The sequence below is a fragment of the Narcine bancroftii genome, chromosome 12 (assembly GCF_036971445.1).
Source record: "Narcine bancroftii isolate sNarBan1 chromosome 12, sNarBan1.hap1, whole genome shotgun sequence".
NCBI lineage: Eukaryota > Metazoa > Chordata > Chondrichthyes > Torpediniformes > Narcinidae > Narcine > Narcine bancroftii.
The window spans coordinates 83,943,704-83,958,729 of record NC_091480.1 but is presented as its reverse complement, the minus strand read 5'-3'; the positions used below and the strand labels follow the sequence as shown (position 1 = coordinate 83,958,729).

Genomic DNA, 15,026 nt, shown 5'->3' with positions numbered 1-15,026 from the left:
AGACATTTCTTCAATGTATACAAATATCCACCAACTAACTACAAACATGTTCCCTCCACCCTCCCCCCCATAAAGAATAACCCCTGAAAGGAAAATTTTAAACCGCTGATCCAGCCCTGTATGATCAGACCGGCCACAACAAAAAAAAAACTAGATGTGGCGTCAGTGCTTCCAATGGACATCCGGAGAAGCAATGGAGCCAACCCCCTATATAATTTCTTTATTTATCCACCTATAGGTATTTTCATCGGGGTGTGGCTACAGTTGCGCTCCCATGTTCGTCAAATATGGTTGCCATATTCTGACAAAGGTGCTGTATCGGTTTCTAAGATTATACATGATTTTTTTTTTCATGGGTATACAGCTGTGCATCTCTGTCGTTCCCTGACTGATAAGGAGAGGGGAGTCAGACTGACAGGTCGTCACTATACATTTTTTTGCTATGGGAAAAGCAACTAATATGAATTGAATTTGGAATTTGGGTAGTTTATAGCTTATGTCCATAAAGTTCCCCAAAAGATATAACGACGGGTCCGGTGGGAAGGCTACTCCAGTTATCTTGGTTCGTATATTAGCTAAAACCTGCCAAAATAGGCCCGCCTTTACACAGGACCAAGTTGCGTGAACAAAGATTCCTACCTCCACCCACACCTAAAGCACATCTCCGACACCTTCGGTTTCGCCTTATGGATCTTTTGCGGTGTGAGGTAGAGCTGGTGCAAGAAGTTGTATTGAACCAGTCTGTATCTAGAATTAATCACTGCTGCCACACTGTTTCTACACCAGTCCCACCAGCATCTCTCACTATTTGTGATGCCCAAGTCCTACACCAATCTCTCCCTTGATTTGTGTAGCCCCAGCTTGGGGCTCTCACCTTGGAGTATAGAGTTCATTCTCAAAATAAATGTAGGTGCATTTCCCAGTCTAAACGTAGTGTTACATTTAATAATGGAACCTTATCTTCTGTCACAGCTGTGGTGGCAATAAAGTTGTAACTCCTTCCCACACTCCCTTTATTTTTTATCTCAAAGTGCAAATCTTGACTAAATGGTCTCTCTAAATGAGTGGACAATCTTTTGTGGAATAAGTTTGTATATTGTGGACCTAGTTCTTGTTGGGTACAAAACAGAAAATACTTAGCAAATGAGGCAGTATATATTGAGGAAGGAACAGTCAACATTTTTGATCAGTGAACTTTCATTAGAACTGTTAGAAGTCCATAACATTCCAGAAACAAAACAGAACTAAAATTGAAAAGAAACAATTCTGTGAAAGAAACAACAATGTATTAATGGTATATTTTACCTATTCCAGCTGAAGACATCGATGAGGGCTGTGACATGTGGTTTGACTTTTCTCCTCCCTGTGAATCATGACGTTAGATATCATACAGGTTTTAGAAGTAGCAATGATTATTCAGAGAGTTATACAGCATAGAAACAGGCTGAGGCCCAACTCTTTCATGCCAACCAAAGTGTCTTTTACAAAATTTTTTTTATTTTTCACACTATGAACCATATTAACCAAAATACACACAAACATTTCCCTCTTGAATATACACAGTGTCATTTTCTCCCTCCTTCCCACCCCCCTCTCAACCCATTAAACGTTCAACATATACAATACATTAAACCTGTTAAACAATGTCATCACACAATGAAAATAAACAAGAAAATTGTGTCATCTACTTTTACACACTAGGTCAGTTCATTTCGCCGCCTTCTCATTCTATCATTTTAGGGGGTGGAGGTCCGCGGTAGGCCCTCTCTGTTGTGTTTCATGTACGGTTCCCAAATTTGTTCAAATACTGTGACTTTATATTTTAAATTATATGTTATTTTTTTCAGTGGAATACATTTATTCATTTCTATGAACCATTGCTGTACTCTCAGGCACTCTTCTGATTTCCAGGTTGACATACATTTTTTTGCTACAGCTAAGGCTATCATAATAAATCTTTTTTGTGCTTCATCCAATTTGAGGCCTAGTTCTTTACTTCTTGTATTACTGAGAAGAAAGATCTCTGGATTTTTTGGTATGTTGCTTTTTGTGATTTTATTTAATACTGGATTTAGATCTTCCCAAAACTTTCCCACTTTCTCACATGCCCAAATTGCATGTACTGTTGTTCCCATTTCCTTCTTACAGCGAAAACATCTATCTGATACTGTTGGGTCCCATTTATTTAACTTTTGGGGCGTGATATATAGCCTGTGTAACCAATTATATTGTATCATGTATAACCTCGTGTTTATTCTATTTCTCATAGTTCCAGAGCATAGCTTTTCCCATGTTTCATTCTTTATCTTTATGTTTGGATCTTGTTCCCACTTTTGTTTGGGCCAAGGTGTCTTCTTGAGTTAGTCCCATTTGCCTGTGTTGAGCCCATAACCCTCTAGATCTTTCCTATCAATGGATCAGTCTAAATGTCTTTTAAACATTGTAATAATATGGAGCTTTAGAACTTCCCTTGAAATTTGTTCCATATATTCATCACTCTCCATGCAAAAAAAACTTGCCTCTCAGGTTCCTTTTAAATGTTTTCTTTCTAATGCCCTCTAGTTTTAGATTCCCTACTTTGGGAAAAGGATTGTGATAAACCATATTACCTATGCCTTCATGATTTTATAAATATCCATAAGGTCAACCTTCAACCTTCTTTACCCCTGAGGAATACTCCCAGCCTATTCTTGTCTCCTGTTAGCTCTAGACCAGGCAACATCCTTGTGAATTTCTAGATTAGTTACACCCTGGTGAAAGTATGGTAACCCGAACAGCACACAAAATTCTAGATGCACATTGCAATATCGTTTATTGTACATACTAGCCAGTACAGGCATGGGCTGCCCCACCCTCCTGATGACATCCTCTCCTAGACTCTGCCTTGGACTCCTCCCCTGTGATCCAGGCCATAAAGGTCGAGTCACCTTTTCCTTCCCTGCACTTCCCTTGCTTGGACTTGGGCCAGCAAGTCGTGTGTAATAAAGCCCCCCTCAGTCTTTGTCTCTGTGATTATTGGGGAAACTGATGGTGCCCAACACACATATCCTCCAAATAAAGTTTTACAGCTACCACACCATGTCCCAACCCCCTCCAATGAAGGCAAGCTTGCCATATTGCCTTCTCTACTTCCTTCCCTACATTCAGAAAGTATGTACTTCTATCCTTGGGACTCTCTATTCTACCTCATTTCCCTGGGCCCTGTCGTTCACTGTGCATGTCCTGTTCTGATTTAACTACCCAAAATGCATCACTTAGCATTACCCGAGTTAAATTCCATCTGCCATTCCATGGCTTACTCACTAATTATGCCAGCTACATTTTCAAACAAATCCTTATACATGACAAACAGTGGATGCTTCACTGATCCCTGCGGCTCAACACTGCTCTCAGGACTGTAATCTGAAAAACAACCTTCCTCAACCACCCTGTATATCCTTCCAAAGAGTCAATTTTGTATCAAAATGGCTAGCTCACCCTGAATTCCCCATTCTCAATGGGGGGCATATGTTTCCCCCCCCCCCCCATCCCATGAGGCCACTGCACATTTAAGGGGTGGGGCAAGGACTGAAATCATTAAAAAAAAAATTATGTAGTCGGTAGGAGAGAAGTACGGAAGAAACCAACTAAACTTGACTGCTTCATAGGGAAGGGCTCCCATAAATTTTGAGTAGAGTTTTAGTGGGTCATTGCCAAAATAAGGTTGAGAATGGCTGGGCTAATCAACACACAGGCCAAGGACGAGGAACAAAGAATTCCAGGTGCAATTTCACAATGGTCTTGCACGGCTATAAACATGATGTCCCAATACACCTGTTCTCATTTCCTATTCACTTGCTCAATTGACATATGACATATGCAGAATAATCTTGAGTTTTTTAAAAAAAATCCACCTTTTAACTGCTTGGGAACACTTCAACATCACAGTATTTCCTATTGATTAGTAAATTACACATTTTTTGCATGTAGGACAAACAATTTTAACTCACCCGAGCCAAGAATAATTTTTAATGGTGACAGTAGATACAACTGATATTCTATTGTACTTTAAATCAGTAAATATTAGTGTACAAAAAAGTTGCCAAATATTGATGCAACATTATTGGCAAAGATAATCCGCTAACTCAGAGATATCATTTATTCAATATTAAACCGTCAAATCAAAAATTAATAAAAATAATCTTAGTCAAATAAAAGAGAATGTGGTGACTACATTCCCAGATTCATGTATTCATGTATAACTTCTTGGAGCGTGCACGTTAAACAAGTTAAACAAGTACACGTTAAACAAGTACACGGCACAGGCATCCTTGCTCGGTGGATCAACGGAACGAAGGCCGTCATCCTCGTCTATGAGGGATAGCCACAACATTTCAGATACCGCTTTCATTGTAAATGATTTGATAAGGCAAAGGGAGAGGGAGTGTCTCCAATAGTTTAACCTGAGAAATGTCATACGTTTTTAGACACAGTGACTCTTACTTGTGAAACACTAGAGCTCAGTTGCTTAGTAGCTCCGTCTGCAACGTGAATATCCTTCTTCAACACGGCCACAGCCTTGTGTATGATTTCTTGCAGCTTGCTGACAAAACCTTCCTGCTCTGATTGTAGGATGAACTCTCTATTGACCTGAACAATTCGAAGCACAATCAGTCTACGTAATTGGAAGAAGTTTTACAGTTTAGGGAAAATGCAGAACAACTTTTAATAACCTTTGTGCAACAAATCTATTTGACAGATTATAGTTCAGTGATTCTCAACTTTTTTTTTCTCCACTGAAGTACTACCTTAGTCATCCCTATGCTCTGTGGAGAGTAAAGGAGGTAAGTGAGTAGAAAGAAAAAGGTAGAGAACCACTGTCATAAGGGAACGGTAGCAAGTTTTGAAGTGCCCTTAAGCTATTAATATAATTCAGAACTTGTGCAAATATGGATTTTCTGCCAGTGCAGTAACTCCAGAGAATATCTTCCATCCTCTAGGTCAGGGGTTCCCAACCTTTTTGTTCCTCTGTACCCCTTGGGCATTTTGATAGGTTCCCGTGTACCTCTAAAAATTAAGGAAAAAAAAACACGACATTGTGCAATCTGACTGCAGATTACAACACCGTGTATTGTACAGTAGTGGTTATTCTCTCAGACCCAATGTACCCCCTGAAAAGTGCAAATGTACCCCTGGGGGTACATGCACCCCAGGTTGGGAACCCCTGCTCTTGAGTTCCTGATTACAACCACAGTGCTGTGAAGAGACACAGTTGTGGAGATTCAGTGCAGCAAGGCATGGAAGTTGTCTCCAGACACGCAGTGCTCAAATAGCGAGGGAGGCCTCTGGTAACAAAAAAAAATTGCATCCCAAGTTAATTCCGAATGGAATTAGCATTGATTCTTGAATGACATTTGCATTCCATTGTTGGTTTTCTATTGATCATTTGCAGTACTACTGAAGACTGACTTCACTCCCGCAGATGAAGAGTTGTGTTTTACGCACCATAACCACAGCAATATCTTCGGGGCAGTCACCTTCTAAGTCAAACTTGAAGGTCACCATTTTATTGTTGTGTGTCTGCAGTTGGCATTCTACAACCCGATCTCCTTTGTCTGAAACCTGCAGTGGGATTGAAGGGTGTGACAATGAGCATTCATTTTTAGTTGACAGTGATAGCTGGAATGATCACAAGATAAGAGGAGCAGAAGTAGGCTCATTGGGCCCATCATGTTGCCTCTGCCATTCTAGAGCTGATCCTTCCTCCCACTCAGCCCCACTCCCCGGCTTTCTCCCCGTTACCCTTGATGCCCTGACTAATCAAATACCAGTCACTCTCTGCCTTAAATACACCCAACGACCTCACTTCCACAGCTGCCTGTGACAGCAAGTTCCACCGACTCACCACCCTCTGGCTAAAGAAATTTCTCTGCGTCTTTGTTTTAAATTGATGCCTTTTTATCCTGAAGGTATTCCCTGTTGTCCTAAAATATCCGGCCACGGGAACCATCCTTGCCACATCTACTCTGTCCAGACCTTTCAGCACTCGAAATTCCCCCTCATCCTTCTGCACTCCAACAAGTACAGTCCAAGAACTGACAATCGTTCCTCATGTGCTAATCCTGCTTTCATTCTAGTCAATCTTCTCTGAACCCTCTCCAACACCAGTACGTCTTTCTTTTCTCTCAAATAAGGTGCCCTAAACTGTACACAGTCCTCCAAGTGAGCTCTCACCAGTGCTTTACAGAGACTCAGTATTACACCCCTGCTCTTGTATGCCATTCCTCTTGAAATGAACGCCCACACTGCATTTGCCTTTTTCAGTACCAACTCAATTGGACGTTAACCTTTAGGGTATCTGCACGAGGTCTCCCAAGTCCCTTTGCACCTTGGAATTTTGAATTTTCTCCCCATTGAAATAATAGTCTGCCATCTACTTTTTCTGCCAAAAGTACATGACTGCACACTTTCCAACATTATATTTAATCTGCCCATTCTCCTAATGTATCCAAGTCTCTCTTCAGCCTTTCGGTGTCCTCAGCACCACCCTCGCTACCACCAATATTGGTATCATCTATCATCATAAAGCAATCCATTCCATAATCCAAATCATTAGGTTAAAAGAAGCAGCCCCCCACACTGACCCCTGTGGAACACCAATGGTAACAGGCAGCCAACCAGAACAGGATCCCTTTATTCCTACTGCTTTGTGCCAATTGTGGCTATTTCCCCATGGAAGAGAATGTACAGGGTAGGCATCATGAGGGGGGGTGGGGGGAATTCGCTGGCCAGGCCCCCACCCTCCAAAATGAGTTATTGTGCCCCCTCCCACCCACCCGGTCTGACGATGCTGCTGCCACTGTCTGTCCACACCTCCCCCCCCTCCCCCCACCGGGTCCAATGCCACTACCGCCACCCCGCCCCAGTCTGATGCTGCTGCCGCCAACCTCCTCCCCCAGTCTGAAGCTGCCCTAAAATCAATGCCCCATCCCCCACAGCTGTTACCCTAATCCCCCTCAATTAGATTTGCTTTGAGAATATCCCACATCCTACGGTAGAACATTGACAGATTAAATTGCAGATGCCAAAAATGAACGCTTGGAGCACACTAAATTGTGGCCAGGGTATCCATCTGCCAATGGCCAGTGACAGCATCATTTGGCCCAGAAGGTGGAACATCAACATGAATCGATCAGATAATATCCAGGGGTATGAACAGTACTCCAATCCAGTTTCTTAGTTAGGGATAGCACGAAACTAAAGCTTCGACGTGCATCCAGCCAACAATCGATGTCATGCAATTTCCAAAGCAGCTGCATCCAGGGAGCATTTGAGCTGCACTATGTTGATACCAAAGGAAGAGAGAATTTCAAATTTGCACCAAGTCTGTCAAAGGAGTTTTGCAGCTTATAAGTAGCCTCTAACCTAAAAGACTGGGGATCCTGGGTGATCCATTTACAGGTTTCTGTCAAGATGACTGGATCACCCATGTAAAATGGGCCAATGTCACTTTCAAGCTTTACCAGAATCAGGTTTATTGTCTTGAACGTGTCACGAAACTTGTTGTTTGTGGCAGCAGTATTGCACATTTCTTTAAATGCACTATTTAAAAGTAAATGATTAGTGCAAAAGTGAGCTAGTGTCTGTTGTTCATTGTCCATTTAGAAATTGATGGTGGAGGGGAAGATGGCGTTTATAACTTTGGTTGTTCATTTTCCGGCTCCTGAACCTCCTTCCTGCTGGTGGCAGTGAGAAGAGGGCATGTGTGGACAAAGTGAAGAGAGCCATCACAAAATAAAATGGGGACAGGTTTGCAGATTGCAGGCTTTGTATAGACTGACCCTTAATGCATTCTTTTGAGCACACAGACCTTAAATTGAAATAACTTCTCCAAAAAGCATATGCAATTGGTGGCATTATTTACAGAAATAAAAATGAGTATATTTATAAATCAATTTTCAGGACTCAGTTGGAATATAGTCTTCAATTCTGGGTATCCCATTTTAGGTAGGATGAAAAGCACTGTGAAAATGCAGAGAAGATTTATCAGAAAAGTCCCAGGATGAAGGATTTCATTGCATGGAGAGACGGGAGAGTCGGACTCTTTACCTTACTGCAGAGAAGTATTCAAAATCATGAATTTGGCGGAGAAAATAAGGAGAACAGTTCCTTGTGCTGGAGTGGAAATGGAGTCAATTATTTTGATTGAACCCTCCTAAGAGGAACCAGATTTAGCAGCAACTTCCTAGAGATAATTATTTATTTGAACATTTGAAAAGAGCAAGATTTAGGAATTAACTAGATTACACAACTGAAAGACTAAGAGTTTTCTTCTACGCAGCATTGTATGTAAATCTAATGCATATAAAAAAAAGTACTAATTTCTCTATTGTTAGTATTCACATCTGCATTGAAACCTGATCAAAAAGTCAATGTGTAAGTGAAGAATTGGTACCAATTGTCATACATACTCAGTGTTGTACAGTTCTTCTGTTTTGTTCCCTTAAATTGTCCGGAGATTGTGGGATAGAAATTCATTCATTGTTGAAGAAAACAGTTTTTCAGTCCATTAATACTTTACTGTCAATTAAAATACGTAGAAGGACGGAAACATCGTACCGCGGTATGAAGAATTTGCAGAGAGATGAAGAAAGGAAGTGAAAGTTGGAGAGAAGGATTGTCAGCACTTGCATTTCCAAGAAATTATGGCATGGAACCTGACTGAATTTAGGGCTGCTTACATTAAGAATCCGTAGCCTGGACCTGCCACGCTTTCGAATCAGTTTGTTGGGCAGACGTTTCACAGGCAGTTTTGCTGAACCTTCTCCTGCAGATAGGCCTTCGTATCCATCACTCATTCCAGAAGCGGCATCGGAGGCGTAGCTGTAGGGTGCAAACCAAAACCAAGTGTCATTGATGTCAATGTCATCTATTGGGGCCAAATTCATGATGAAATGGCGGAGCAGACTTGATGGGCTGAATAGCCTATTTCTGCTCCTATGTCTGATGGTCTTCTCTCCATTAACTCATCCCATCTTTTGGTTGCACTTGGGCTAGAAGAAAATTCTCATGTTTATGAGAATCCTATAGATGATTCCACAATGTAAGTAACAATGAAGCAAAAATAACGTAAAAGTAACCCATTATATTTTGAATTTGAGCAGTTGGCAATTCCATTATAAGGGAAGGGTCTTGCAATTAAATCGGTCAGAGTTTGTACCCTAGTTTTGACCTGTGAGCCCCAGGGCTGTGCAGCCGCACCACATCCCCAGTCCACTCAAAAACAGCCCTCACAGGCAACACTCCACGAGCTGCAGAGTAGCACAAGCAGAGGTTCCACAGCAGCATGTAGCAATGGTTTGCATCAGTCAGCTCTCACTCGTAATCGTTTATGAAGGCTCTTGTTTAAAAAAATATTTCACTTAACCCATCAATGGCAGGTTCTTTAGGCAATAGTCATGGGGCTCATCCCAGGAATCCTTATTTCTTGAGAACAACCATCAGAAATGGAAAGAATCTTTTTGATTGCTTCTCAGCATTCCAGTGGAACACCGATCAACCCTGTGGACTCACCATAAGCCTCAGGATGGGGAATCATTTTATTCATGTGCTACATTGTAAAATAAAATATGACATGTTTTATGGATCAATTTATGGGCAAGTTGTAAAATACTTACATCTTTCCATAGCTTGCAATATTTACCTTTCACATATAGTCACTAAATCTCAACTAAGGATATGTCAGGCCCAATTTAGCTCTTTGTCTCATTCTAATTATTGAATCTTTCTGAGGACAGTATATGCTTCGCCAAAAATTGATGTGATTTTAAAATTTTCAGAAGCTCTGGCAAAATCTAAAGTTATCCTAATTGTAAATCCACCAGCATAAACTATTGCAAAACGTTACATTAGTTGACAAAATTTGATAATAAATTATTTAGGCCAGTGCAATCATTTTCCCATTAAAGGTCAACCCTTTGACCATATGATCCACTCTGTGATCTAGAAATCCATGTAGTATTACAGATAGAATTTGTTAAAATAGCACACCAAAAATTGTTGAATTAAAATGTAACTCAGAGAAAGACAATTATAGACTCAAGGCTCACCAATGTAGAATCATTCACTTTTTAACTTTAAACATGTTAAAGACTGGGGCTAAAATTCACAAGTTGTTGAAAGTGGATTGTCAGTTGATTTAAGGTTTAAATTTAGACATACAGCACTGTAACAGGCCCTTTCAGTTCACAAGTCCGTGCCGACCAAATGAACCCAATTGACTTACAACCCGGTACGTTTTGAAGGGTGGGAGAAAACTGGAGCAAACCCACAAGTTCCCCACAAACAGCACTGGATTTGAACCCCAGTCGCAGGCATTGTGTGCTAACTGCTACGCTAAACGTACCTGTCAACTGGTGAATTCAGCCCACTGTGAAAAGATGAATGTTGTTTTGATGGAATGGTCACAGCAATGCTCTGCAATAGAAAGAGACAGTAGGAAGTAAGAGTAGTGTGATACTTTTTGACAAAAATACTTAACCACACAAAAACACCTGACAACTTTTTAAAGCCTCTTGTTTTAAGCATCAAGTTTTTAGACTTTCTGAATTTCCATGCACTGCAATCAAATTCTTTGTATTTATTCTGAGAACAGGCAAAAATGTACAATTCCTTATGTCCATTAGTCTCATTCATATGACTTTTAAGTTTGTGAAATAATCTAAGAACATCTTCGTTTCAATTTCTAAAAATGGTTAACATTTTCGGAATTTGTGATGCAGGATGGGGCACGGTTAGTGTAGTGGTTAGCGCAGCGCTTTTACAGCGCCAGTGACTCAGGTTCAAATCTGGTGCTGTATGCAAGGGGGTTTCTACGTTCTCCCCGTGTCTGCGTGAGTTTCCTCTGGGTGCTCTGGTTTCCTCCCGATGTTCAAAATGTACCGGGGGGTGTAGGTTAATTGGGTGTAAATTGGGCGGTACGGGCTCATGGTCTGAAAGGGCCTATTACCGTGCTGTATGTCTAAATTTAATTTAGGACACAGGACTGTAATGTCTTCCAGTTTTGTAAATTGTATAACTTATCTCATCTCTAGTGGGAAACCAAATGTTAAGAGGTGCAAAATGATAAATATAATTGAAGTCTAAGTTCTTTGGCTGGAGATGATTCTCCAACGTTCCTCAACCTTAGTTGAGAATTAATGTTTCCAGATCCCAAGACTGCCAAAACTTAAATTTAAATTTAAAACCCAACTGCACAGATTGATTAAAAAAAAACACATATGACTGAACAATGCTGTTCTTAAGTAACTGATTTACCATCACAAGGCTTGGTGTTGCCTGAAAAGGTTGAGGAATACTTGCAGGAAATTGGAGGCCAATCTCTGATTTAGAGGCTAAATGGCCAGACATGTGCAAATAGTCACTGGAATCCAAGAAGCCAGAGGAACTCAGATAACCATCAGTCTCACAATCAGCTGATAAGAAAGAGAGAAAACAATGAAAGTAATTTATTTGAAACTGGTCTTGATAACATCAACTTTATTCTTCCTGTTACATTTTAATCAAGAACATAATAAACAATCCAATAACATTCAAGTGAACATCACTGACTCTGTCTATAAAAAAATAGACCCAAATCCTAAAATCCAAAAGGTGCCTGCCTACATTTCGCTCATGCATTAATGAAGGGCTCAAGCCTGAAACATTAGTCAAGTATCTTTATCTTTGGTAAAAAAATTGTTTTTTTTTTAACTCCAATTACTGCATCTGCAATGTGTTCTAAAATCTAACCAGATGCTCAGAAAATTTTACCCTTTTAAAATTTAGATATACAGCACGGTAACAGGCCTTTTCGGCCCCACCAGCCTGAGCCGGCCAATAGGGTGGCCATTTCCAAATTTCCAAAAAGGACATGGTTTTTATATATATATATATAAACACACACACACACACACACACACACACACACACACACACATTCCGTGCCCTCCTTTGGAATTGTCGGTGTAGTGGGCCGGGTCAACTCCACACACGATGGGCCGAATCGCTGTAGCGAACAGCCAGCGAGGCAGGGCACAGGGGTTCCCCCCCCCCCCCACCACCGCACAGAAGTTCCAGGCTGCAGGAGGGCATTGCCAGGGGAACGGGCAGGCCTCACAGCAGCATTAATGACATCACTCCTGTGAGCCTGTCGCCTCCCCTAAAAAAAGGAAGGCACGTGGTTTGAATAAACGGCAGTTACTGGTTTACTTGCTTGGTGTGGAGAGCATTTGTTTCACCAGCTCTGCTTTTTGCAGTGCCACACCACCTTAATTTCACCCAAACGACCTACAACCGTTTCATGATTTCAGAACTTAATCCAATAAAGTTCTAAAGAAAGATCAACATGGACATGGGAGAAATTCATCTTTAGACATTGGCGCTAAAGGGGCGCAGAAGTACGGACTCATTATTGCTCTCATTGGAAGCAATGTACACTCAGTGCTGATACTGTAGGACACACTGAACTCTGGAAAGATGAATGTAATTATTTTGAAAGTAGATGTGTAATGGACTGAATGTTCAGGAATAAAAGGAATCCATGGTATAGTCACATTTACTTCAGTGTAATCAGTTGGGATGCATATTTGCCAGGATTGAAATCCATGATCTATTACTGATGACCAGATAGCTAACAGAAAGTTCAATGTGATGAATTTGGTGTCAGAGTATCCCTTGAAGTTGCAGATGATTAAATGCTGTTCCAGTCTGTGCTTTAACAATAAATTTACTCGTACTTAGTGCTTTTTTTCCTCTATCGCAGCAGAGTAGAAAAGTGTTACACTCTTTGTTTATAATTTTCTTGGGTTATGAATTATTCCACCTGATGGTAAATCAGCATATGCATCTTTGAGGTTTAGAAATTCTTTCAAATAACCCCTGGAGATTTTCTACACAGTGAGCTTTTGTTTGTTCTAAAAGCCAGATGGAGAGGGTCAAGAAGTAAATAGTTTTGAATTCCTTCTTCATTTGGGAAAATTTAAATAAAGACAGGGAAAAAATATTAGAAATGAAGGCTGCAGAAATGTCATGCAGCCACATAAAATCATATCATTTCAAGTTGCAAACAAAACAATATGTTGGGGACTGAAGAAATAGGAGCAGGAGTCGGCCCGTCGAGCCTGTTCCGCCATTCAATGAGTTCATGGCTGATCTGATGAATCTGTGGAAATCGCTGCCCATTGAAGCAGTGGCCGTGACTTCAGTCAGTATTTTTAAGGGAAGGTTGGATAGATTTCTACAGAGTAAGGGAAATGGGGAAAAGGCCAAGTAGGTGGGGAGTGAAGCCTCTTACCAGATCAGCCAATTATCACATTGAATGGGGGAGCAGACTCGACGGGGCAGATGGCCGACTCTTTCTTATGTTCATGTGATGGGCTCATCTCCCCCCCACCTGCCTTTTCCCAATTCCCTTAATTCCCCTTCTTTGTAAAAAATGATCCAACCTTGTCTTAAATATATTCATTGAGGTAGCTTCCACGTGGGATGGGAGAGGTTAGAGCAGCAGTTCTCAACCTTTTTTTTTCCCCCACTCACATAACACCTTAAGTAATCCCTTACTAACCACAGAGCACCTATGGCATCCTAGAAAGGGATTACTTAACGTGGTATGTGCATGGAAAAAAAAAGGTTGAGAAATAATGCTCATGGAACAGAATTAAACAAGAGAATCTGGAGATGCAATGTACAAACATGTTGGAGAAACTCAGCAGGCCACGCAGCCTGGGCCCTGATTGAAACATTTCTTTCTATGTGTAACTTGGAATTTCTCCAGCACGTTTGTGTCAATGGAACAGAAAATCAGATGGGCGACATTACGGCATGTTATGTGGCATGGGAGTAGTGAGTTACATTGCCAAACTGCCTCCCCATCTCTGGTCTTTTCTGGTGTCCTCTAAATTGTTTTCAGGGATTCAGTCTCACTAGCCTGCGATTTCATCACAAAACAATGTTATTCCACTAATGTATCTCAAGAAAACATTGGACAGCACGGTTAGCAAAACAGTTAGCGCAACGCTGTTACAGCATCAGCGACCAGGGTTTGAATCCTGCGCTGTCTATAAGGAGTTTGCATGCTCTCCTCATGTCTGCATGGGTTTCCTCTCAGTTTGAAATGTACCAGGGTTGTGGGTCAATTGGGTGGCACGGATTTGTGGGCCTACAGGGCTGTTACTGTGCTGTATGTCTAAATTAAATTTTAAAAAATCTAAATTTGAAGTGATAAATCTTCATCCCATCTTACATGTAGCTGAAGAATAATTTGCATTCCGATATCGAAAAGTCTGATGCTGATCGGCCTCTGGCTCCTCAGGCTCTGGAAGAAGGGAAGAATTCAACAATATCTCCGTGGGATGTGTGGTGGCTTGAGACTGGGATGGTTGAGTAACCCCAGTGGCACTTTCAGCCACGTCTTGAGGCACCTTTAGCTCTTCCAAGAGCTCACAGATCTTTTTCTTTTTCTCTTGCTCTTTTTTCTTCAGCTCCTCCTTCATGCGCTGGTTTCGTTCACGCTTCCTCTTGACCTCAGTCACACGGTCTCGGATGGCCTTGGCAACTAACTTGTAATCAGCCTCACAGACAAAACCCAATGTCACCTAGTGAAGAGAGAAAGGTGGGTGAACAGTGCTTAGGAGAGGAGAGTAATTTCACATTGACACTTGATCTTCTGGAATGCATCATGAAGTAGAAACATGTCTGCAGTTGCATGTACTTAGAACATAGTACATTACAGAACAGTACAGATCCTTCAGACCATGAAAACCCTACCTCACACCCATAATCCTCTATTTTTCTTACATCCACATACCTACCTTAAAGTGCATTGTAGATGTAATTCACTTCCAAAATTCAGTTCCCATCGAGTCCTATGAAATCAGTTGCACTCACTTCTGTAGTTCGTGTTTAGCACCTGTGACTGAACACTGTTACGCTTCATGCTTATATTTGTTCGCTTGATCTAATTTTGTACTTCCACTTATCTCTACTTTTCTGGCAGGTCCAACCCTCAG

At 41.1% G+C, this 15,026-nt stretch overlaps 1 protein-coding gene across 5 annotated transcripts in view; it reads right to left on the bottom strand.

Moving 5' to 3' along the window:
- Nucleotides 1-15,026, bottom strand: part of wnk4a (WNK lysine deficient protein kinase 4a) — a 108,255-nt gene that overhangs the window by 14,098 nt on the left and 79,131 nt on the right. For all 5 annotated transcript variants that reach the window (XM_069907283.1, XM_069907285.1, XM_069907280.1 and 2 more), the window contains 7 exons: nucleotides 14,261-14,612; nucleotides 11,296-11,453; nucleotides 10,385-10,455; nucleotides 8,721-8,862; nucleotides 5,485-5,601; nucleotides 4,483-4,629; nucleotides 1,306-1,363 (listed from right to left, as the gene is read on the bottom strand). In XM_069907283.1, coding sequence (XP_069763384.1) covers nucleotides 1,306-1,363; nucleotides 4,483-4,629; nucleotides 5,485-5,601; nucleotides 8,721-8,862; nucleotides 10,385-10,455; nucleotides 11,296-11,453; nucleotides 14,261-14,612 — 1,045 coding nt within the window. The remainder of the gene's footprint in view (nucleotides 1-1,305; nucleotides 1,364-4,482; nucleotides 4,630-5,484; nucleotides 5,602-8,720; nucleotides 8,863-10,384; nucleotides 10,456-11,295; nucleotides 11,454-14,260; nucleotides 14,613-15,026) is intronic.